The 26,028-nt window shown below is 41.4% G+C and overlaps 2 protein-coding genes and 1 pseudogene across 8 annotated transcripts; all 3 read left to right on the top strand.

The window, feature by feature from the left end:
• The first annotated feature begins 21 nt into the window (after window positions 1-21).
• Window positions 22-8,005, top strand: LOC114441072 (uncharacterized; annotated as a pseudogene).
• On the top strand, window positions 44-18,468 carry LOC114441322 (3-hydroxy-3-methylglutaryl-coenzyme A reductase-like). Of its 6 annotated transcripts, none has more exons than XM_028414191.1 (22): window positions 44-175; window positions 7,913-8,010; window positions 8,093-8,179; window positions 8,558-8,737; window positions 9,026-9,137; window positions 9,255-9,342; window positions 9,423-9,507; window positions 9,593-9,698; window positions 10,020-10,126; window positions 10,202-10,318; window positions 10,393-10,553; window positions 11,058-11,305; window positions 11,379-11,554; window positions 12,796-12,990; window positions 13,071-13,229; window positions 13,982-14,139; window positions 14,222-14,327; window positions 14,503-14,673; window positions 14,853-14,993; window positions 15,078-15,236; window positions 17,162-17,316; window positions 18,043-18,468. In XM_028414191.1, exons 4-22 carry the CDS (start codon window positions 8,573-8,575, stop codon window positions 18,110-18,112), a joined length of 2,679 nt encoding a protein of 892 aa, XP_028269992.1. In that variant the 5' UTR covers window positions 44-175; window positions 7,913-8,010; window positions 8,093-8,179; window positions 8,558-8,572; the 3' UTR covers window positions 18,113-18,468. The 6 variants fall into 6 exon arrangements, with proteins under 6 accessions (XP_028269992.1, XP_028269991.1, XP_028269994.1 ...); XM_028414190.1 differs by lacking the exon at window positions 44-175 and adding an exon at window positions 228-244; XM_028414193.1 differs by lacking the exon at window positions 44-175 and having other exon boundaries at window positions 6,365-8,010; window positions 8,561-8,737.
• Window positions 18,469-20,400: 1,932 nt separating this feature from the next.
• On the top strand, window positions 20,401-25,553 carry fxn (frataxin). Of its 2 annotated transcripts, XM_028414328.1 has the most exons (7): window positions 20,401-20,575; window positions 21,153-21,930; window positions 22,547-22,627; window positions 22,945-23,036; window positions 23,115-23,235; window positions 24,224-24,321; window positions 24,710-25,553. In XM_028414328.1, the coding sequence occupies exons 2-7, from the start codon at window positions 21,568-21,570 to the stop codon at window positions 24,846-24,848; spliced, it is 894 nt and encodes a 297-aa protein (XP_028270129.1). In that variant the 5' UTR covers window positions 20,401-20,575; window positions 21,153-21,567; the 3' UTR covers window positions 24,849-25,553. The 2 variants fall into 2 exon arrangements, with proteins under 2 accessions (XP_028270129.1, XP_028270130.1); XM_028414329.1 differs by lacking the exon at window positions 21,153-21,930.
• The last annotated feature ends 475 nt before the right edge of the window (window positions 25,554-26,028 follow it).

The raw sequence follows: 26,028 nt of genomic DNA, 5'->3' as shown, positions 1-26,028 counted from the left end.
AGCGGGAACTCAGTCGGCTAAATGTCTGCTCAGCTGGGTGACTTAAAGTGTAACGCTTTTCCGTGAGGAATTAAATGGCCGGTGCAAGAGGGTTGGGGGTTTATTAGGGCCCGAGCACGAAACGTGCAAAATATTATAATTCCATATTCTTCTGCTCCACCACCCCTCTCTCAAGGTAACAAGTCGTCTCCTCTCCTACACACACACACTGTCCTGTGTCCTGCACACACACACACCGACACAGGTACGCACACACACGCACTCACTGAGTCTTGAGTCACTGAGTCACTATTTGAGCCTTTTGATAATACTGTACTTTATAATTCTACTATTGACATCTAGACCGGCTGTTTTACAGGTATACTGCTGCAGTCTGCATTTTAAGCATGCTCAGAATCAGAATCAGAAATACTTTATTGATCCCAGGGGGAAATTGCTCCACACGTTGTTCTCCCTTTATGCCCATAGCAACCATTAATGTAGAAAAATCTAAGGAGTTTACAAACTTTCACCCAGCACTGTATGTATGCACACGTTTCCTTTAGGTGGCAAACATGCAGCCAGGCTTAACTTTGTTTGCTATGTATCGCCATCTAGTGGTTTACCTAAAACATGACAGTTCAGGAAAAGGTGAACAAAAAATGCCAGTATGGTATTCAATTCTTAACTACAAATATTAAGTTGTTATTTCTTTTCCACATATCAAGCCAGATCAACATTACATTTTTAACAATGGGCTTTGATTAAGCAAAATACTGTGCAAATTGAATAGGATTAACGTGTGCTCATTACAGGTACACTTTTCATGTATCCATATTCTTCTGCTTATCTGGGGTCAGGAAATGGGGGCAGAATTCGAAGCAAGGAAACACAGACCTCCCTCTTTCTAGCTACCTCCTGCAGATCCTCTGGCCATCTGAGTCTTTATCTTTATGTGGTTTTTGGCAGGAAAAGTCCTATGTTTTTCATATAAACATGTTGAAGTCTTACACCTAAATCCTAAATCCCTGTTGTCCCTGTTTTTACCTCTATACTGGCTATGGTTAGTGCAACTGCTGAGCATAGGCTGATGTTACATTACACCTCATGTCAGATGGCCAGGCTCCAGAACACCAGCACAAGACGTTTTCCTATTCCAACTTGGTCACTTGTCTGCAGCAGCATAGTGACAGAGTTAATTAATCGCTTCCCTGATTCACCATCCTTTAAAAAAAGACTCATCCTATATGCTTTCTATGCCCTGAATGTGAATATTTTATACTGGTATTTATTGTAACTGATAAACATACTAAAACATATACCAACATGCATGTTACTGGTCCACAGCTTTGTGTTAAGAAGTTGAGTGAATGTCAGATACTTCTTATTTTCTAGAACAGATGAACTCTGTGAATAGGAATATTTTTCTTTAAAATCACTCTGCAACAAACAGGATTATCTTCTTCTGCTAGTTGGTTATTCATTGTCCACTCTGCACAGAATCATGGCTCTGTGTGTTGGGGAAACAGGAATGAAGAGGAAGACTTGTGATTTCTTCCTGTACTTCGCTGTATCCAGTAGGCTTTACTTTTGAAGCATTTGAACAGAGTAAAAGACAAGCAGCAGTGATTTTCATGGGCTCCTAGATGTTTACTACCTCTATTCCAGCAATTACAGATAATGTTCCTTTACAGGAGGATGATCCCACATTGCCTCAACCATAAGGTCTTACTCCCAAGATAGATGCAGATAGATGCGGTCTATTCTTTTGGACTAATACACCCAAGGCTATGGAACCTTGGCAGATTACTACAAATTGTAGGCAGCAGTCCAATACGCAGCCAGGCCACAGCTTGAGCAGACGGAGCAGGCAGAAAGAAACACCACAGGCTGAGTCCAGCACTCCAGTGCATACATAACATTACTACATCAACTTAACTGATAGAGGAAGGCCATAGGTAAATGAGTCAAAGGTTCTCCATTTCAGCCAACCATTTCAGCCAGATGAGAAGAGATTCATTTTAGAAGTCATTTTAGAAGAGTTCACTGCAGTCACCATGACATTTCTGTCTGTATGTTAGATCCGGGATGAAAATTCTAACCTACAGACACTAAAGCCTTGTGTAGAGAAGATTGAAGCAAGGCATCTGGACTTGTAGAGTTTTCTAGAAGACGTTTCGCTGCTCATCCAAGCAGCTTCATCAGTTCTAACTGTTTGGTGGGGAAACATGGTTTATATGTGGTTACAGACCTCAGTGGGTGGGTCTGGGTAAAACTTTAAAAAACGTACAAACAATAGCACTAAATGTTTCCATACTTACCTGTGATGTTCTGGCTGACTGGGCCAGGTGTGTCTAACGACTGGCTAACGACTATGAAACTGCCGGAGGGGGACTGATTGACAGCCCTTTGTTCTTACTGTGAGTATGTGTAAACTTCCTGGGAATGGATGGAATCACTGCATTGTATGTGGTAGAAAGATGATGTCTGAGGCCACCACCTCTGTTAAGGGAAGGTTTTTCCAGCTTAACATAGATGGCTTCCTTAACTCCTCTTTCATACCACCTTTCCTCCCTGTCTAAAATGTGAACGCTGTTGTCCTCAAAGGAGTGTCCTTTGTCTTTGAGGTGGAGGTGAACAGCTGAGTCTTGTCCTGAAGAGGTGGCTCTCCTGTGCTGAGCCATTCTTCTGTGGAGTGGTTGTTTAGTTTCTCCAATGTACAGATCAGAGCATTCCTCACTGCACTGGACTGCATATATCACATTGCTGTGTTTCTCCCTGGGAATCTTGTCCTTCGGGTGAACCAGTCTCTGTCTCAGTGTTGTCATAGGTTTGAAATGGACCGGGATGTCATGGTTGTTGAAGATCCTGCGGAGTTTCTCTGATACTCCTGACACATATGGAATGGAGATGTTCTTTCTCCGCCTGGTGTTGTCCTTCTTCTTGTTGTTGGGGGGTCTTGTTTTTGTGGCTTTGATGAGTGCCCACTTCGGGTAGCCACAGGTTTGCAGGGCCTTCCTGATGTGGTGTTGCTCCTTCTTCTTCCCCTCTGAGCTGGTGGGTACAGTTTGTGCTCTGTGCTGCAGGGTCCTGATGACTCCAAGTTTGTGTTCCAGTGGGTGGTGTGAATCAAACAACAGGTAAAGCACCGCCACTGCTAAAGCACCGCCATCCAACTTCTCCAGTGATGAAAGGAAGGCCCTGATTGCACTACAAAAGGACCGGGACATCACCATCTTATCAGCAGACAAAGGAAGATGCACAGTGGTGCTCAACACACAGGACTACCACGCCAAAGTGACAGAACTCCTCAGTAACACAGCCACATATGAGACACTGAAGAGGGACCCCACCGGAAACTACAAGAAGAAACTAGTCAGCTACCTACAAAAACTGGAGAAGGACCAAATCATAAACCGCAAGCTCTATTTTCGACTGTATCCGGGGGAAGCCATTCCACGCCTGTATGGACTCCCCAAGATACACAAGGAAGGAGTCCCCCTCAGACCCATCGTCAGCAGCACAAACTCAGTCACATACAACGTGGCTAAGCACTTGGCTGAACTCCTGACACCACTGGTAGGTGACACACCACATCACATTCACAACTCGCAGGACTTTGTGAACAAGGTGGAGAAGATCCAAATGGACCCAGATGACACCATGGTCTCATTTGATGTCACCTCCTTGTTCACCTGCATCCCTACATCAGAAGCCACAGAGATGGTAAGGACTTGCCTCACACAAGACAGCACACTCAAGGAGAGAACCAACCTAACGCCAGACCACATCTGTGACCTGCTGGACCTCTGCCTGACCACCACTTATTTCCAGTACAATGGGAACTTTTACAGACAGAAGCACGGCTGTGCGATGGGATCACCTGTGTCTCCTATTGTGGCCAACCTCTACATGGAAGAAGTGGAGAGAAGAGCCCTGAGTTCCTATCCTGGAACCACCCCCACCCACTGGTTTAGATATGTGGATGACACCTGGGTCAAAATCAAGACTAACGAAGTGGAACGGTTCACAGAACACATCAACGCAGTGGATAATAACATCAAGTTCACTCGCGAGGACACCAAGGACAACAATCTGGCCTTCTTGGACTGCACAGTGCATATTGAGGAGGACAGGAGCCTCAATGTGGAAGTGTACAGGAAACCCACACACGGACCAGTACCTGTTGTTTGATTCACACCACCCACTGGAACACAAACTTGGAGTCATCAGGACCCTGCAGCACAGAGCACAAACTGTACCCACCAGCTCAGAGGGGAAGAAGAAGGAGCAACACCACATCAGGAAGGCCCTGCAAACCTGTGGCTACCCGAAGTGGGCACTCATCAAAGCCACAAAAACAAGACCCCCCAACAACAAGAAGAAGGACAACACCAGGCGGAGAAAGAACATCTCCATTCCATATGTGTCAGGAGTATCAGAGAAACTCCGCAGGATCTTCAACAACCATGACATCCCGGTCCATTTCAAACCTATGACAACACTGAGACAGAGACTGGTTCACCCGAAGGACAAGATTCCCAGGGAGAAACACAGCAATGTGATATATGCAGTCCAGTGCAGTGAGGAATGCTCTGATCTGTACATTGGAGAAACTAAACAACCACTCCACAGAAGAATGGCTCAGCACAGGAGAGCCACCTCTTCAGGACAAGACTCAGCTGTTCACCTCCACCTCAAAGACAAAGGACACTCCTTTGAGGACAACAACGTTCACATTTTAGACAGGGAGGAAAGGTGGTATGAAAGAGGAGTTAAGGAAGCCATCTATGTTAAGCTGGAAAAACCTTCCCTTAACAGAGGTGGTGGCCTCAGACATCATCTTTCTACCACATACAATGCAGTGATTCCATCCATTCCCAGGAAGTTTACACATACTCACAGTAAGAACAAAGGGCTGTCAACCAGTCCCCCTCCGGCAGTTTCATAGTCGTTAGCCAGTCGTTAGACACACCTGGCCCAGTCAGCCAGAACATCACAGGTAAGTATGGAAACATTTAGTGCTATTGTTTGTAAGTTTTTTAAAGTTTTACCCAGACCCACCCACTGAGGTCTGTAACCACATATAAACCATGTTTCCCCACCAAACAGTTAGAACTGATGAAGCTGCTTGGATGAGCAGCGAAACGTCTTCTAGAAAACTCTACAAGTCCAGACGCCTTGCTTCAATCTTCTCTACGTATGATGACCTGGATGACTGAGAATCTTCATCAACTAAAGCCTTGTATACTCTCCTACAGTATGTGCACTACCCTTTTTGTTCATTCACACTGATCTCTCGTATCCTTGCACCTGACTGATACCAACAATGTCATAAGCACTCAGCATAGGTCCTATGTTTTTCATATTTTTTTATAATCCTTTATTATGTCATACAATGACCGGCAAGGCGGACACTGGAAGCAATGCGGGTAAAGTGCCTTACCCAAGGACACACAACAGTGACTAGGGAGTCACCAACCTTCGAACCACCAACCTTCCGGTTATTGGACAACCCTGCCCTACCACTGAGCCACTGCTGTCCATATAAACATGAAGTAATGTAATAAGTCATAAGTCTTATTACACTCAGGGAAATCCTAAATCCCTGTTGTCCCTGTTTCTACCTCTAGACTGACTATGGTTAGTGCAACTGCTGAGCATAGGCTGATGTTACATTACACCTTTTGTCAGATGGCCAGGCTCCAGAACGCGAGCACAAGACGTTTTCCTATTCCAACTCAGTCAATTGTCTGATTGTCAGCAGCATAATGACAGAGTTAATTAATCACTTTCCTGATTGTTTCCATGATGCTTCTATCTGTGGATAGTCATTTATCGAGATCATAGTCATTTTCAGTGTGGCGAAACGTCTTTAAAAAATAATCCTTAAGTCCAGTTGCCTCGATTTAAACTCTTGGACATGATGCACATTTGATGGTAATGGGTGGAGCCATTGATGTTAATGGTGCCAAGTACATTTTACAGCCCCAGTGCCATATAAACAGAAATGGGAGCTGAGACATGTAACAAATTATCTATTGCAACATGGCCTCACTGTCCCCAACTTAAAGTCGTCTGTGCCTTTTCCATTCATCCATTTTCAACCACTTATCCGCTGTGCCTTTAATCAAACAAATACATTTTACAATGAACTTCATAAAGTGATCTAACTGCAGCTGCGTGTGCATCGAGGATTGTGTAGATACAACTTGCTGCAGCTTAGGCCCCGTTCACGCTGGGAAAATCAATCCGGCTTGAGCGGGATTCGGGCTGTATTTGGATATATCCGGATAGTTTTTTTGAGTCTGAACAACGTGAATCTGGATATATCCAGATTGATTTCAATCCACCTCTGGGAGGTGGATCTAGCCAGATTGGTTCAAATGTGGCTCAGGTCTGAATGCAGGCTAGCGAATCTGGCTAGCGACGTAATACATCGGGGGACAGTGTCTGGGTCGCGTACAAAGGCCGTATGTAAACAACTCGAACTATGACAGCCTTGGCCTGAGTTTATTTTAGACAGGGCTACAAAGGAATAAACTGCTTTTTAAACCGAAAAAAGGAAGAAACGAGCAACACAGGCATAAAAAAAAACACACACGGCCTGAACGGACTCTGTATATGTTTATACAGAGTCCTCTTATACGAGGCACCACTTGGTGGTTTGGAGGACAGCAAACAAGCAAACACCGGATTGAGCACGGACACGTGTGTGTGTGTGATAGCTAGATTTGAAAATAGGTTTGAACGTATTCAGCTTAAAGGCTATCCAGATACAATCCTACTCTAGCTGGATTGACTTTTTCCAGTGTGAACAGGGCCTAATTCCCCTACTTTAGACCTGGAGTGTGAGTTGGGAAGTGTTACAGACAGTTACTTTAGAAGGCAACAGCCGTCTACCCCTCTCAGTACAAAGGTACTTCACCATTTCCTAAATTCAAAATATTTTTTGCACAGACTTTTTTACTGTCACATATTCACTAACTGGTCAGCTCAGCCCTAGAACAGAGTATGGTATATGAGAGCCAAACAATGTGTTGACACTACTTGCAGCCAGTAAAGTTGCCTGTGCAGCCAGCAGAGAGCAATCCTAATTTGTTTCAATTTGTTGAATGAAGCATGCAGTGCCATAATCAGAGAAGATGCTTTTACACTTTTAAAGTCACATCTCAGTCAACCGGAAGAAATCAAACTCACAGGTTACACAGAAACCTATGGGAATTGAATGTTTTGGGGCAAGCTCCCAAGGGCCCATTTAAGGTTTAGTGGACGCTTTAAGTGTGTAAGCCTAAATAAAATAAACCTCAGATTAGATTAGAAATAGAATAGAAATAGAATAGAATAGATAATAGAAAAAAGTACAAGTCAAAAAGTAAAGAGTGTTAAACATGCTTGTAATATAGAAGATGTATATATGTCCTATTATATAAAGATGCAATTATATATACAGTTGGGTGAGCAGTAAATATGTATTTTCTCATTCATTCAGTCCTTGTCATGCATGTTTTAGCAGACACCATAGGAGTGAGTACCAACAAAATGTCATGTCATTTTATCACAGGTCCATAGATGAGTGTGTATTTGTTCACCCTGAGTTACATGAGATTCACATTTAGATTTGTTTTTATTTATATTGTTTATATTTATTTATTGTAGAGCAGTGAAAAAGTTCAACATTTCTCAAATTATTATTATTATTATTAGTTTTTGTTGTTGTTGTAGTGTTGATTCTGTTCAATACTATCATTAATTCATCATTCATTAGTAAATCATTTTTTGTGTGCTATTAAATGAAAGCTTTACTGTTTGTTTTGTGTGTGTGTTGTGTTGTGTTTTGTTTTTTGGTCAGCACTGTAATCTAAGTTCCACACCAATCCGCCTACATACTGAAACACCAGTGGTAAAGCGCTCGCCCTGTCCTGTTCTGTAGATCTGCGTGATGGTGAGATCAGCCGTGTTCAGTCTGGCCATGCCCCATTACTGCAGTAACCTAGGAAACGGGGCGTGGATAAGGCGCTCGTGAAGCAGGTGACTAACGTGATTGGCTGAAGTGTCGCATGATGTAGTAGCGTGCCATGGTTCCATCGGTGTAATACTCTGTGAGCTGTAGTCTTTCCACAGTCCCAGTCAGACGGCTCTGTGGTCGCTTTTGGTTCGGGAGGCTGGAGCTTCACATCGGTTTGTTCCGCTCAGCAAGGTAAGCTGTCCGGCCCATGTGCAGCACTCGACATAGCATCTTCTGAAACGTTATAGGCTACTGAATGAGTAATTTTGACTACGTGCATGCAGTAATGAAAGTATATAAATCAATATATTTACAAGGTTACTAAATATTCCGTTTTTTCCTGATAACTTTGCCTGACGATAATTGTAATATGCAATGAATTAAACCTTCCCTTTGAATGTGTTACATCTACCGCACTTAATTATAGAGAAAGCCTAACGTATAAAAAGGCATGAATTGTGTCTAGTCCCCTAATTTCACTGATTTGCTCTATGATTCGTGTGAGTAGCATTAGAGTTGTTGTTGCAGTTGTATGTCATTTTCTTCTCTTATAGCCTACTTGTGTTACAGCAGTTCTGGTTCAGTATGCTGACCCGCCTGTTTCGTGCTCACGGCCTCCTGGTGGCCTCTCACCCCTGGGAGGTGATTGTGGGCACAGTCACCTTCACTATCTGTATGATGTCCATGAACATGTTCACTGGCAATGACCAGATCTGTGGTTGGAACTTTGAATGCCCCAAAACTGATGAGGTGAGTGACCAGTCACCAAAAAACACCAAAGTTAAGTTGTAGTAAAATAAGCTGCTGAACACAATTTTCCTGTTTGCAATAATATATTATTTGTTTAGTTTTCACACTGTTCCAGTTTAATATTTATATATCAAATTTATATGGTATGTAATTCATCAATCATCATGTGACTTTGTACCTCTTTTGGCAACATGTGTATTGCATACAATTTACACACTGTATTTAATTTTATATTATTATATTTTACCTTCAAAATATTATCTTTATTTTTCCTTTGTCTTTTTGCAGCAAATTCTGAGCAGCGACATAATCATCCTAACAATCACACGTTGTATCGCCATCGTCTATATTTACTTCCAGTTCCAGAACTTGAGACAACTGGGATCCAAATATATTTTGGGTAAATTACTGATGGTCACATCACGTGTTTCTGAAATATTTGGGGTGTCTAAGATATAGAAGGAGTGTTTCTACCATGCTAAGAAACTAAAACACTAATGTGCTCTCGTGCACACAGGCATTGCTGGTCTTTTCACCATATTCTCCAGTTTCGTATTCAGCACAGTTGTCATTCACTTTCTTGATAAAGAACTCACAGGCCTCAAGTAAGGACACACTCATCATACTGTCCTTTTTACAGACTTGCTTGTAAGAGTTGAACAGTTAAATCTCTCCTGTCTTCCAGTGAGGCTCTGCCCTTCTTTCTGCTGCTCATTGACCTCTCCAAAGCATGTGCCCTTGCTAAATTTGCACTGTGCTCTAGTTCTCAGGTATGAATTACTTTTATTATCAGCATCATTTGTTGCATCATTCCACATTATTTCAGAATCTATATTTTGCTGTGATCTTTTTTAGGATGAAGTCAGGGATAACATTGCTCGTGGCATGGCAGTATTGGGGCCAACCTTCACTTTGGATGCTCTGGTTGAGTGCTTAGTGATTGGAGTGGGAACCATGTCAGGTACCATCTGTTATCAGATCTTTACCAAACCATACTTAAGGTTTATGGTTTAGGCTTGGGTTATGGTTGCCTTTTCTTGAGCCACTGTCCCTTAGTATTATGAATAAAGGACAAGTACTGGTGAAAACATTAATTTGTGTAAAAGTACGTTCTGCCTTAAATTTGTAGCAGGCCCAAGAAAAAATGAAACAAGTCGAAGCCTCTAACCTGCTTTCCACTGTATGGAAATATAAAATTGTGGTTTTCTAATTTTGTAATTTTGAGTGCCCATTAGTCATTTGTAGTGTTGTTTTCTTATTGTGTTTGTCCTGTATGTTATAGGTGTGAGACAGTTGGAAATCATGTGTTGCTTTGGATGCATGTCAGTCTTGGCCAACTATTTTGTGTTCATGACTTTCTTCCCCGCATGTGTTTCACTGGTGCTGGAGGTAAGAGTGCAGTTTTTACTGTATGCGTGCATGTGTGTGGTGATGTCACTAATCAACTTGTCTCTGTTTATTCAGTTATCACGCGAGAGTCAGGAAGGACATCCTATCTGGCAGCTGAGCCACTTCTCCAGAGTCATGGAGGAGGAGGACAACAAACCCAACCCTGTAACCCAGAGAGTCAAAATGATTATGGTACACCTCTTATCCTTTATTTGTTTCTCTGGATTTATTTAGAGTTGACTGTGATTTGTCTGCTCTGTTGAAAGTCTCTGGGACTGGTGATGGTTCATGCACACAGCCGCTGGATTGCTGAACCCTTATCCATAAACACCACAATGGGCATCCCACAGGTTGACATGGAGTTGAACCACCTTTCCCCTCGGAGGATCGAGCCAGAGAAACAGCTTTGGCACTTCTACCTGACTAGGTCAGGTTGACAATATGCATTTGTTTTAAAAATCCTTCCATGTCTGTGATGCCTTTTCAGCTTTGCTTACACTCATTAGATCAGTCATTTAAACTGATGAACAGTGAAGATCTATTGTAAGGCTAATTTTAACAACACTTGTAGTTGCTAGAGGTTCCTTGTGCACCATGATTGTAGTTCAAGTTAGCCAAAAACAGCCTACTGCAGGATGTAGCATAAGCACACAGCAGTTGTCTTGTGGTTGTTGTAGTATTACAATTTGATATACAGCTTGCCAATAAATGGTTTTAATTAATTATTTAAATTCATGGGTAATGCTGATGTATAAAAATGAAAATCCATCTACAGTAGTACTTTTATACTACTATTATATATTTAGATGTGTTTCACACTTGGGCTGGTCTCCTTCAGTCCCAAGCCATAAGAGGCCAATCAGGAAATAACAGTCAGTCAAGGCCAGCCCTCTCTTCTGAGATCAATAACACTCTTTGTCTTCCACTGCAGGATGATAACTATGGACATTGAGCAAGTGATATGTCTGGCCTTGGCCCTGCTGCTCGCTATCAAGTACATCTTCTTTGAGCAGGTTGAGATGGAGTCTACACTCTCACTGAAAAACCCCATCATGATGTCAACCCCCACCCTTAACCTGCGACGACACAACACCTGCTGCAGGCAGGAACTGCTCAGCCCACGATCCATAGCCCTTGCTGCTGAATCAGCTCCATCCCATGCCCAGAGAGAACACAAAGGTATGTCTTTTCTCAGTGATTAAACAGCAGACCTGTGTAGCACTGTGGTAACAACTCTAACTTGTTTCCCTAGAAGAGGTTATTCGACCCCTGCCTGCCACAGCTAATGCTGACCAGCCAAAGACCTATCTTGCTCAAGAACAAGAAAAAGAGTTCATAAATGAAACTGCTCAATCTAGCTCACAACAAAAGAACACAGGCCCCACCAAAAGCCTCGATGACTGTGTGGCTATTCTCAACAATCCCGAGGTGAGACTGTAGACATGCATTTCACTTACAGATTATTATTAGTGTAACTGCTAAAGTACATCACTTTAAGCTCACTTTTGTTTGCAGTAAGGTGTGTCGTTTTTGAAGTCCACCAATGAGACTGCACAGTGGTGTGATTTAACATAGCTGTAATGAGCTTACACTCTTACTTTGACGCTGAACCAATTAGAGCATGACGGCAATAGAAAGGAGCCTCCCTGAATCCACTGGATCTATGTGGCCTCACATCCACTCAGCTCACTTTGTCACTTGCCCTAATACTCATATGCAGCAGTGTAGAGAGAGGCAGGAGAGCCAGGTTTCATTACCTGTTGATTGAGCTACTTCCTCTTTTCAATTTAATACCTTACAGTGTGTCAATCACAACAAGACAGCTCAATCTTTCTGATGATATTTGCTCAATTTACTTGAAATCTGAGAGGTGCCTACTTACAGTCATGTTCAAAAGTTTCTATACCCTCTTTTAATTCTATGTGTTTTTTGTGTTAAAACATAATAAAAAATGATCAGCAGGTGTACAGACCTCTATAAAAAGATATTCAGATATGTGTTAACACAATGACAAGAGAGAAAGACATGAACAATGGTGTTAAAGAAGCAGCTGTTGCACATTAATCTGGAAAGACTTCTAAAACCATCTCAAACAATTTGGAGTTCAACATTTTACAGTGAGAAAGATTATTCACAACTGGACAACATTTAAGATGTCCCAACAAATTCACCCCAACATCAGATCATGGAATGCTCAGAGAAATACAGAAAAACCCAAGAGCTACATGTCAGAGCCTACAGGCATCACTGAGCATGCTCAGTGTTAATGTGCTTAACACACCCTACTTCCTCGTGAGATTAGTATTTCAAAACAAGACAACACATGAAAAGTGGAGTTGTGGTCTTAATGCTCACCACCATGTCTTGCTCCGACTTGTCAGTATGTTAGACTGAGAAAATGGTATGTGTAAAAATATTTTTAGTTTATGAAATTATTGCAAGATATAAACATCAGTTTGAGTTTATTAGTTTTATGAAGTTTATGTTGAACTGCCACAGTTTTTAGGGTCCTTTGGCCTATGGTTTGCTAATAATGTTATATGTCATTTGCACCTGTTCTTTAAAAAGTATGCTAAAAGTTTCAGTCAGTCTCTTAATTATGTGGCTTTAGGCTTCAGCCACATGACTGGTCAGACCTTGAATAGTAAATTTGATTGTGCCTCTTGCAGCTTGGGCCTCGTTTTCTGAGTGATACTGAGGTAATGCTGCTAGTCAACAACAAACACATTCCTTCACACAAACTGGAAACCATGATGGAACGACCAGAGAGAGGAGTGGCCATACGAAGACAGATCATATCTATGAAACTTCCCTCTCCTTCTGTGCTCTCTTCTCTGCCATACACTCACTATGACTATTCCAAGGTAAAAAAAAAAACATGTACTTCTCATAAACAGTAACTTTATATGTTCCACTCAAAGTTTTACAAACTGATGTTACCTAGGTTGTTGGCACCTGCTGTGAGAATGTGATTGGCTACATGCCTGTACCAGTGGGTGTGGCAGGACCGCTGCATCTGGATGGAAAACAGTTCCAGGTTCCCTTGGCAACAACAGAAGGTTGCTTGGTTGCCAGCACCAACCGTGGTTGCCGAGCAATCACTGTAAGTGTGAGATTTCTCCTTATTTGAAATGTACCAGAGAGACAAAATATACTGTGTTGCTGTATTTTTCCATGTGTTGCACAAACAAGTGGCATTAGTGTTTATTGTATTAGTCATATGTCTGTCTCCATCTTTAATACAATGCTGCAGACGTTGAGAGAGGTTATAGTCCTGGCACCATGTTTCCAGGGCACAAACCTCCTCTCAGTAGGGTCTCATTGTGGGAGATGAGACCCAAGATTGTGGTATCATCTGCAAACATCAGGGTGGCAATGGAACTATGCTCGGCCCACACAGTCATGGGTCATCAGGGTGTAGAGGAGAAGCCTGAGATCACAGCCTTGAGGGGCACCTGTGCTCAGGGTCAGTGTGGATGAGAACAAGCTACCACTTTGTGTCTGTCCATCAGAAAGCTCAGAGTCCATTTACAGATAGATGAGTACAGTCCCCAGGTTTTGAGCTTTTGGATGAGCTTCATCAGCACTAAAGCGTTGAATGCTGAGATGTAGTCATCAAACAGCATTCTCACATGTGTGTCTCACAACCTGCTGCAAAGCTCTGTTTACCCCCTTTAACTCGTTTTTCTTTCTGTCTTTGTGGGTATTGTTTGTGCCAGGTGTGTGTGTGTGTGTGTGAAACCCATGTGTCAATCTCATATCTGAACCAGTGGGAAGGAGTGGTTCCTGGGAATGAGGTCAGTCTCTAGTACAGTTGTAATATCTGACATGTGGCCTGTCCCCCTCTTGCTGTAGCTGGGTGGTGGAGCTAGCAGTTGTATCCTGGCTGACAACATGACTCGAGGACCTGTGGTGAGGCTACCCTCTGCCTGTCATGCTGCACAAGTGAAGGCCTGGCTTGAGAGTGAGGATGGATTTAAGGTCATCAAAGAGGCCTTTGACAACACCAGCAGGTAAAATATTACAGCTGACATAGAACCTGCACTACACTGCATAAATATGTTAGGCTTAAGGCACTGTGATGGCTGCCGACAGATTCGCTCGGCTCCAGAAGCTGCTAGTTGGCCTTGCTGGGAGAAATCTTTATATTCGCTTCCATTCCAAGACTGGAGATGCCATGGGGATGAATATGATCTCTAAGGTAACTTTTAGCATGGCTGTGTGTGTGTTTTGTGTTTGTTTGTTTATCTCATGGCAGTTCTTCTGTATATTGTGTAATAAACAATAGACTAATCATCTCTAAATTGGCAGACAAAACAGACAAACAGAAGAAGTGTGAAAGATAAAAAGTGTAATACAGTGTGCCTCTGTTGCAGGGTACAGAGCAGGCTCTAACCAAACTACAGCAACACTTCCCAGAGCTGCAAGTGCTGGCTGTTAGTGGGAACTACTGCACAGACAAGAAACCAGCTGCCATCAACTGGATTGAAGGAAGGGGCAAGTCTGCTGTCTGTGAAGCCACCATCCCCGCTAAGGTGGTCAGAGAGGTGGGCTCTGATTTTCAACCCTTCTCTCAGATATTTAACAACAATCTGTAATATTGGTACAGATAGTATACTTTTTGAAAAGTATTGGCGAAGTATAGTTGTTGTCATGTAGGTGTTCTTTATAAATGTGTGTGTGGGAGAGAATGCAGAGTCATGTCTCCTCCTTGTCTATGCCTCAGGTTTTAAAAACAACAACAGAAGCTCTGGTGGAGGTCAACATCAATAAGAACTTTGTGGGTTCAGCTATGGCAGGTAGCATTGGTGGCTTCAATGCACATGCAGCCAACCTGGTGTCTGCCATTTACATTGCCTGTGGGCAGGTAATGTAGTCATAAGTAGATGTGTAAATCAGTTCATGATGAACTACTGCATCTCCTGTTTTAAAAAACGTTTGTGTTTCGTAGGACCCAGCACAGACAGTGGGGAGTAGTAACTGCATCACCATAATGGAGCCATCAGGACCAAAGGGGGAGGACCTCTACATCAGCTGCACTATGCCCTCTATAGAACTAGGCACTGTAGGTGGAGGCACCAACCTGCCCCCCCAACAAGCCTGCCTCCAGGTACATACACATATCAATCACATTTCAGGAACAGTGGGTAAAAAACCTCTAAATATGTATACATCAAATTTTGGTGTGACTGGTCCTGTTCTGGTTGGTCTGTCGGATGCTCTTTCTTTTTGCCCATACCAGAGCCCAGTTGGGGTAGCCACATGTTCTGAGAGCTGTGTTTATTTGTTTTTGCTCCTCCTGGCGAAAGCTGGAAAACGGAAAGAACAGCAGGCGGCCCAACCAGAACAGGACCGTCTGAAAAAACATGGTCATCCAGTATATATCAGGAGTTTCTGAGAAACTCTTTCGATACACATCAGATCCCAGTACACCAGCTCCAAACTGAGACAAACACTGGTCCACCCCACACTGTAAACCCGAATAAGTGCCTTGAAATTGTATAGTATTTTAGCATGTAGTATAGAATCAGAATCGTGTTTATTGCCATGTAAGAGAAGTGGATTCACATTACTAGGAATTTGCCTTAGTGATTGGTGCATACATAAAACGTATAATAATTAACATGAAATAAGATAAAACTAAGATAAAAAATAAGGTAAATCAGATAAAATAAGGTCAAGTAAACAAGGTAAACAATGTACGGTAATCTAAGTCGTTCTTTTTGAAACAATAGAAATAACAGGACTTGATCATTCTCAGCATTTAATCACTTAATTGTACTAAGTTGTACCTCATCTATTTTTTTAAGTTACGCTCACTTATACCCACAATAGTTCCCTTCAATCAAAAATATGAGTTAAAATTGCTCAAAAAAAGAAGAGCATGCTACAGAAACTTCACATAATTAAGTTAGTAGGACTATTTCTAAAACTTCGAGTATGCACAACTTAATCTATTTAATTACTTTGAACGTTCGGGTTTACAGTGCAAGGAAATGCCATGCTCTGATCTCTATATTGGTAACCAAACAACCACTACACAGAAGGATGGCACAGCACAGGAGAGACACCTCCTCAGGACAAGACTCAGCAGATCACCTACCCTCAAAGAGAGTGGTCATTTCTTTAAGGACAACAATGTCCAAATTCTAGACAGGGACCCACAGAGGTCCTGAACACATAAAAACACAGATTCCCAACCAGAACAGCAGCAGAACTAAAGAAGCCACTCGAGGGAGAGGTGAAACATCTTCAAAAAACAATCCTTTCAAGCCAGCCGTTCTCTCACAAGCTCCCTAGAATCTGTAGTGGGGCTGCATGTGAAAAGAGAAGCTACATCATAGGAGGCCATGGTGTCGTCTCTGTCCATCTCTTCACACTTAATCAGCAAAGTCAAGCGAGTTGTGGACATGGTGTGGCATGTTGCTGATCAACGGAGACAGTATTACGAATGCCTTCCAAAAAAAAATAAAAAATCCAGTTGCCTTGATTTAAACTTTTGGACATAGTAACTGTTAGTTAGGTTAGAGAAAAACTTTGACTGACCAGCAAGGCCATGTTGTTGGTTGTAGACAAAAGCCTTTGATTACTTTAAAGTACTTAAAACATTTCCTGAAAAAAGATGAGTGGAATAAAAAAGTAGATTGGATGATCCCTCTATCCCTTTGATATGATGGGCAAAAATAGCCGAAATAGTGCTAGGATATGACTGCACCACAATTACTCACTAAACCCATATGAGTGTAAACATCTCTAAATCCTTCCTGTCCCATCTCAAGCACTTAACACTAACAATATTTAAAGTTCAGCATCCTGAAGGTCACAAGACTGTTCTAAACTCAATTTGAAGTGGCTTTGATGAATATGCACAGGACAGAACACAAACACAAGAAAAACATATTTTTCGAACGAATCCTGAACATTGCTTCGTAAACCAATTCTTGAAGTGACACATAAGTCCATCTGCACATTTACACATTGAAATATAAAATAATTCATATTTCATCAAAAATCTGTGTGCATATGTGTGTGCAGATGCTGGGTGTGCAGGGAGCCAGTCAGGACTGTCCAGGAGAAAATGCCAGGCAGCTGGCCAGGGTTGTGTGTGCCACTGTATTGGCTGGAGAACTGTCACTGATGTCTGCTCTTGCTGCTGGGCACCTTGTGAAGAGTCACATGACACACAACAGGTGAGAAAATGTCCCCACCACGGAAAAAAATTACACAAGGTTTGAAAGATTGAAATCAAATTTTGCATTTTTTAAAACAGAGAATTTATTTATCGTTAGAGTCAGGGTTTCCCATTATTTAAGAGGCTGTGGTAGTAGATGTGGAGATCCCAAAAACTGCAGATAGGTGGTGGCCATAGAATAGAATAGAAGAGAATATACTTTATTAATCCCTTTGGGAAGGTCCCTCAGGGAAATTTGGGAACCATATATAAGGAAGAATGAACATGAGAAGGCTGGGAAAACCAAGAGCTGAAAGAAGAGCTGGAGAAGATGCGAAGGGGTAAGGTAAAACTAGTCCCTGTTGTTATCAGATCACTCGGGGCAGTGACACCCAAAAGAAAGAATGGCTTCAACAAATCACAGCAACAACATCCAACATTTTAGTCCAGAAGACCCCAGTCCAAGGAACAGCAAAGATACTATGTAGGACACTCAAGCTTCCAGGCCTCTGGTTGAAGACCAAAGCTTGTAGAAAGGAAAGACTGTCCACAGGAGGGCAAAAGGGAAGTTGTAGTAGACCAACAAAAAATGAGACTGATAAAGTCATACAGAAAAAATGGTTTGATCTGTAGTTTAGTTTACACATGTTTTTTGTAAAATATATGACACCATTATGTGATGTATGATGTATGTTACCTAGAAAAATACAGCTGAAACATCATGAACATAACGCTCTGTTTGCAGATCTAAGTTGAATCTACAGGAGACTTCAGAAATGTCAACAGCTGCTGCAGCTTGCTCCCCTGAAAACTGAGGTCACTAGTAAACCCAGGAAAACATAGATAATCGGAAATGGACCAATCATTGACCAGTGAATCTCTTTAAAGTGCTTTCAAGAAGAACAAATTCAAAATGAAACACATGAATAATGAACTATCTATATTCAAGAGGTTTGTTGGACCATGGGCCCAGAAGAAATGATGAACAAGTTTACATTTCAGACCACAAAATTTAGAAAAAATGAATTATTCTGTACAATTTATTGTTTGTGGTAGTTACTATGTGCACGAGAAGGCCTTTCCGCCAGTCTTGCCCAAAACTGGGCTCTAGATTTTCAAATAAAAGATATATGTTTAAATATATTTTGTAATAAAAAGATTTTTGCAGTTACATATTTTACTGTTTTTACTGAGTGAGTCGATTAAAGCCATGAGAAGGTCATTTAAGATTAAGATTAATTTTATTAATCCCCGTGGGGAAATTAAGTTGTAATACGGTAAACACAAGCAAAAACTCTTATACACACACACGGCAGCAACAAAGAGAGAATATACACACACGGCAGATCAAAGAGTAGATAAAAACACAGTTAATGTAACTCTGTGAAGTTTGTAAGCACAGCTCTGACAGTCACAGAGGAGTTATAGAGTCTGATGGCGGACGGCGGGAATGACTTCCTGTACCGTTCCTTAGAGCAGCGAGGCAGCAGGAGTCTGTGGGTGTAGCTGCTTCTCAGTATGTCCACAGTGTTGTGGAGAGGGTGGGAGGGATTGTCCATGATTGACAGCAGTTTAGCCAGCACTCTTTCCCTCGCCACCTCCTCCAGGCTGGCAAGCTTAAAGCCAACAACAGACCCCGCCTTTTTGAGAGTTTAACCTGTGCTGTGTCTGTGTTGGATACTGGTCTAAATTTTTGCTAAGATGACTGGGTAAAGAGTAGGTAAGTAAAGGGATACATTATTCACTGTTAAACTATGTCTTATAGCATGCCAAAATTCTTTTTAATTTTTGTGGAATACCACTTCCTTTCCATCTAGTCTAGCTTTGTGTGGGGAACCCTTCTCTCTCTCATTTCCTTCATTCATCAGCTCCTCAAAATACTCCTTTCATCTCTGCACACTCTGCTCACTAGTTAGCACCTTTTAATCTAATTTTCATGAGTAGCAATCAGTTCAACCAGTTTGCCTCTGATTTGTCTGTCTTTTTTTTCTCTTACCTTTTCTTTCTTCTTACCTCTGTCTGCTCTGCACTTCCTTCAACCACTCTTTACATATCTCAAACCTTCCTTTCTTTCTCTTGTTACCTTGACACTTTGTTTCTATCACAGCAATGAGTGTTTCACAATGTGTCACTCCTTTAAAACCCCTGCCATCTGCTGAGATATGTAACATCCTTTTTATTTTTTATCTCCATGCATTTTGCATCTCATTTTAACAGCTCTTCACACTTTAACATGGAAGATTGTGACCCCATTATTGTCAGATGAGTCTTTTTACTCAATGCTTAGTCACTTGAGTCTCCAAAGGATCAATCAAATGGTCATAAACACATATTTATGTGTATCTATTCCCTCTACCTTCTATTACCTTCTATTACAACTAATATTATATAGAGAGAGAGATATTAGGCCTATTTTATCACCCCTAAGTCCTTGACTAAGAACAGCACTTTTTAGTCTCTGAAGTCTCCGAAGGAAGGTCTTTTCTAAGCAGCTCGCTTCTTTTACCATTCATTATCTGACAGACATAACAGCTCCATACACAGTACACGAAGGGTCAAAAGAGCATAAGCATAGTCACAAGAGTCATTAAGAAAGAGGCTTAACATTTATAAGGGTATTATACTTACTTAGGAATCTAAAGAAATCCCCAACACCTAACTACCTCATCCCTCCTGACCATCAGAGGGCTCCCCATATTAGGCAGATCCTGCTCAAGGTTTGTTCTGGAGACTGTTGCTTTACCTGCTTACTCAGGCTAGGTTTCTATAAAGTGTCTAGAGACCATTTGAAGTGAATAACTCTATACACATAAAATGGAATAGAATCAAATATCTGCAGATGGATCATGGCAGCTGAAATGAAGGGTAAATAAAAGAAAAATACAAAGCATGGCAGGAAAATTGGGACAGGATGACATCTGTATACTATTCAAAAACATGAAAGCATACATGTCTGACGGGCATGGGACACAGGGGCCTGAGGAATACAGGATTTAGATTTAATTGAGAGTCCTGTAGGATATTTGTGTCCTGCCAAGCTTTCTCGAGTCTCCAGTCCACTAGATGGCGGTAATGGTAGGCTACTGGTTTGCCAACCGCCATGCAAAATCAAAAAAGAAGAAAGCAGGCAGAAGAAGAAGAAGGTGAAGGGTGTACATTCGATAAGCAGAAGAATGCGCTTCTTCAAAACTTGTTGGGATTACTCACTGATGTGTCACGTTGTAAAGGCACAGCTTAACATGGTGACAGCGTTGACGACCAGGAACCCTTTGAACCGGGTAACAAGCAACAAGTCTATTATGAGCCGATGCTGATGCTGCTAATTTTGTATAGCTAAGCTATAATCAAATTAAAATCTGAGAGACATTTGGCATTTAGCATGATTCTTAGCGGCAGAGTATGCTCGCAGTGCAGCTTCAGAAAACGCATGCTAAACAGAAAACAACACGGAACGGTTCCAGTCATGTGTGTTGTCATCGAAAGCTGGAAACCAGCCATCGATAAGATTGTAGCTGCGCCCCCACACGTGTCGTGGAAGTAGTGTAGTTATCCTCTGCTAACAATGTGTCCCGGGAAATTGTTTTATTCTAATGTACCTGCTATTTTATTATTAATGACTTGAAAATCAAGTCGACTGCGTGTCCTCCTAAATATGGTTTTATGACCGGCCATACAGTGCTCAAACACGTTCTAGCTGTCTATTTTTTGAACCCACTTTATTCTGTACTACAGGGTCACGGGAAGCATGGTTTATATGTGGTGGAGGACCCCAGTGGGTGGGTCTGTATGAAACTCACAAACAATAGCTCTAAATGTCTCCATACTTACCTGTGTTGGTGTGACTGTCTGTGTCAGGTGGAATCTGCCTGCTGGTCACACTTTCCTGGAACTGCTCCCATAACCCAGATGTGTGGATGACACCTGGGTCAAAATCAAGACCCATGAAGTGGAACGATTCACAGACATCAACACAGAGGATGACAAGATCAAGGTCACTCGGGAGGACACCAGGGCCTTTTTGGACACATTGAGGAGGACAGGAGCCCCATTGTGGAGGTGTACAGGAAACCCACACACACAGACCAGTACCTGTTGTTTGATTCCCACCACCCACTGGAACATAAGCTGGGACCTTGCAGCACAGAGCACAAACTGTACCAACCAGCTCAGAGGGGACAAAAACGGAGCATGAGGAAGGTAAAAATAAGACCTCCAACAAGAAGAAAAGGAACAACAACAACAGCTGAGAAAGAAAATCGTCATCCCATACATGTCAAGGGGGTGTCAGAGAAGCTCAGCAGGATTTTTAATCCCGGTCCATTTTAAACCAATGACAACACTTAGACAAAAACTGGTTCACTCTAAGGACAAAACTCCCAGGGAGAAACACAGCAATGTGATATATGCAGTCCAGTGCAGTGAGGAATGCTCTGATCTGTACATTGGAGAAACTAAACAACCACTCCACAGAAGAATGGCTCAGCACAGGAGAGCCACGTCCTCAGGACAAGACTCAGCTGTTCACCTCCACCTCAAAGACAAAGGACACTCCTTTGAGGACAACAATGTTCACATCTTAGACAGAGAGTACAGATGGTTGACATACCTGACACAGTCAGCCAGACCAACACAGGTAAGTATGGAAACATTTAGAGCTATTGTTTGTGAGACACTTAACCATATAACAAGAAGTAGTGTGAAGCGCTTTGAGTACCCGAGTAGGAAGAAAAGCGATATAAGTACAGACCATTTACCAGATATAAACCATGTTTCCCACCAAACAGTTGGAACTATTAAAGCTGCTTGGATGAGCAGCGAAACGACTTCAAGAAAACTGTACAAGTCCAGACGCCTTGCTTCAATCTCCTCTATGTATCATGACCTGGATGACTGAGAATCTTCATCAACATAAGAATAAATGCTCATCCTTTGTCAGTGCTGTAGAACAGTAAATATAAAAAGTATTTATGTACTCTGTAAATTTGGCCAAGTGTATCCCTGTCTGGTCAATCCACTTTAAGAGCTCTGAAAATATTTCTGTTGTGTCATTTCTACTTTTGTGGTAACCTAATTGTTGTTTGAAAAGATGTTTGCTAAATTCAAAGGGATAAAGCGAGGCACTTCGCTGCTCCTCCAAACAGCTTCATCAGTTTTGTTGCTTAATGTTTTTCTAGCTGCATGTGTTTTCAGTTACAGTAACACTGTCTATACCACTAGTGGAGAGTTAACTTACCCATGTTCCATTCCAGCTCAGGAGATTGTCTCACCACACCGGGGTTGGTCCAGTTACTAAACACAAGCTGCATCCAATTTGTCACCCCCCAAACAAAGTAGGTTTTGTTTCCAGTTTGTATATTGTTTGTCATTGATGCAATTTTGTGTGATGTCAATTTAAAAAAATGTTACTATATCATTGTCAAGAATGTTTCAAGAAGTAGGAAGAAGCTGATTGAACTTTGAAATTAGAGAATAAATCATATGCAATTTCCTCACTGTGGAACAAATAAAGGCTTTTCTTTCTTAATCTTAGTTGTATCAGTAAATACTTTTACAAGTTGACCACTCGCATAAATGTGAAAACTGTAATTATTACAAATTTGCAGCTTATTTAGTAGCTGATATGTATTTATTTATTTGGTGTTATTAGTTGTGTGTCAGCAGAATTGATGGTGCCATGTGGAGAAAAAACCTACATGTGACATCTCTAAAGCAGGGGAAATCCACCATTGTGCAGATAAGGTAACCTACAGTCATCTTCTTCTATAAACATAATCAAGCACTGGACAGTTAAACTCATTTGGTGTCATACTCCAAAAGTGAACTGTCAGAAGCAGCGTATGAGAAGGTTGCAGATGAAACACTGGATGCACTGGCTGATTACTTCGAAGACCTGACAGATGAAGCTTTCACTGGAGCAGACTATGATGTTGTTTTCTCTGTAAGTCCATCTTGTCTTTTTTTGCCACCTTGTTATATCGCTGATACAGGTCACAGTGGGAGACTGGGTCTGGTATACTGTAATGCCTAACAAAAAGAAGATGCAGCAGATTCCCCACATATGCAAGCAGTTAGACATTTATTATTAAATCTACCAGTTAAAACAGAGGGTAGTTTTTTAAGCCTGTTACTTGACGGTAATGCTAAAAACCTCCGCACTCATGAGGAGCAACTCTCGCTATCAATTTATTTATTTTAAAAACCCAGTCTTTTTAAAGACTATCCCCATCTCAGCCTTAGACAGCTATTTTTATCTGCTAGGCTGCTGTTAACAGCTTTGCCTGTTTCACCATATTTCAACACAACCACGACACGACTTAACACACACAGTAGTGGGGAGGCCCAGCTTGCAAAAAATTGAGAACCACTGATTTAGAGGTTTGAATAATTGTGATTGAAAGTACATCCCTTCTGCCCAGAAGATGTTTTCCAAAACATCGTCAGTAGCTACCACAGTGCATTTATTTGCTCCAGGCATAGGAGACCTAATGTTTGGTAAATACAGAGCTACCCTGCCCTGTCTTTGTGCTTATGTAGGGCATGTTTTTGAAAACGATTTGTGTTGCATTTTTTTTCACAGGAAGTGTTTTACTTAACCATTTGCTAACACTGTCCATTAAACAACTATGGTCTTACAGAGGCATGGATGAAAACTGCACAGTGTTTTGTCACTGTCTTTCTTTCTCCATACCATTTAAAGCGAGAGTACACTGTTTGGTGTTGAGTTAAGTCAAACATTTGTGATCTTTCTCATGTCTGAATACATTGGTTATAGTTTTGCTTTTTAATCTGACCTAACCACCTGTACTCACTGTGTGTTTGTGTTGAACACACAGACATGCCTTGATGGAAGTTTTGTTTTATTGTAAATTTTGGTTGGTATTATTGTTGTTCTTTTTACAAAGGAGTATGCATGTTTCTATGTACAGAGTGGTGTTCTGACAGTGAAGGTGGGTGGGGACCATGGCACCTATGTCATCAACAAACAAACACCTAACAGACAGATCTGGCTCTCTTCTCCTACCAGGTAAGAGCAGAATGTAACTTGCATAGGTAGCTGTGTTTTCAAAGGATCCCAAGTCCTAATCACGACCCTAGATAAACTGGTATTTAAATTTGATAATTTAGGAGTTTTTAAATTTCATCCTCTGATTTGTGTTAAAGAACCAACATTAATATTGCCTTTGTCCAGGAGTATTGCATATTAATTGGTGTACAGATTATTAAAGTACTCTTGTTTTTCTCTCACGAGACAGCTCTTGTGTTTAAAGTGTATGTGTATACCTTGTCTTCAGTGAGGGCTGCCACAGTGCATCATCCTCATTTAAAGACAATTTGCAAAACTGTGTTTAATCAATTAATTAATTAATAAATATGATGTCATGTTGATTCCTCTTGCTCTCTTGTGTTTTCAGTGGCCCGAAGCGATATGACTGGACAGGAGAACGCTGGGTGTACACTCATGACGGTATTAGCCTCCACCAGCTACTTGCTAGAGAGTTTTCCATCATCTTTGATAGAGAAATGGACTTCTGTTCTCTGCCCTATTCTTGAACCCAACTCTATTGGCTGCAGCAGGCTCACAAAACAACTGATTGATCATATGAGAGCCAAAGATACAGTTTGTTCAACCCCAATTCCCAAAGAGTTGTAATGCAGTGTAAAATATAAGCAAATACAATGCAAATCATATAAGCACAGTATTTAATTTCAAATAAAACAAAGAGAACATATAAACTGTTGAAACTCATCCACCACATTTTGAGTTTGTTACCAGCACTATAAAACAGGACAGGGCCATGTTTACCACTGTGCTTCATCTCTAAAGTGCTTGAAACTGATGAGACTAGCTGTTAAAGGTTTGAAAGCAATATATTTGTCTATTCCTCCCTAATAAATAATAATAAAGACATCAGCTGCTCACCAGTTCATTGGCTGTTTGTATTTTTGTTTCAAAATACACATTACCTATGAGTGACAGGTAGACTACAGGCTTGTCTCAGCAATGATATATTTGTTCATTGTCAGTGGTTTTCAGAACTGTCTCTCAGCCTGCAGTGTTTTTGGAGGGCCTGAAGTTCACCATTATTGAGTATGTGTACCTTTGTTATGTGCAAAGACTTCTCTAGATTCGCACAATCCTTGAACAGGCTATTATACACCAAAAGAGATGAAAACCCTAAAATTCTTTATTTCACCTTTGTAACTTGACTTCAACTGCCTGTGCACTGGTGATGTTGCTGAACTGCTGACCCATAACTAATTATGTTGTCTTTTATTTGTTTAAAATTTTTGTAACATGTTTAAGGTATGCTATTATATTCAAAATGTCAAAAAAATGTTATTATAAAAATTACAGTTTTCTGTATTTTGGTTGTGTTTAAGATTTATTTGATTTTTAAATGACTGCACCCTGGAGTTATACAAAATCTATGACCTTAGGTGTTTGGCCTGTTCTGTATTTGAAAACAAGACAACTGGACATATTGCAGAATCATATAAGCACAACTAATAGATGTATCGGTTAACATCACAAGTGAAGCTTCCTAAGGCTTAGTAATTTTCACGGTGGTAACTGGCGGCGGATGTTGAGGGATCTCCTCCCAGACCTGGATTAAAGCATCAGTCAACTCCTGGACAGTCCGTGGTCCACATGGATGGAACGAGACATGATGTCCCTGGATTCAGGTCTGGGGAACGGGCAGGCCAGTCCATAGACACACTTTAGCCACAT

The sequence above is a fragment of the Parambassis ranga genome, chromosome 9, assembly GCF_900634625.1.
Source record: "Parambassis ranga chromosome 9, fParRan2.1, whole genome shotgun sequence".
NCBI classification, from domain to species: domain Eukaryota; kingdom Metazoa; phylum Chordata; class Actinopteri; family Ambassidae; genus Parambassis; species Parambassis ranga.
Note: the sequence above shows the minus strand (reverse complement) of the source record. Positions and strands in the feature narration are given on the sequence as shown.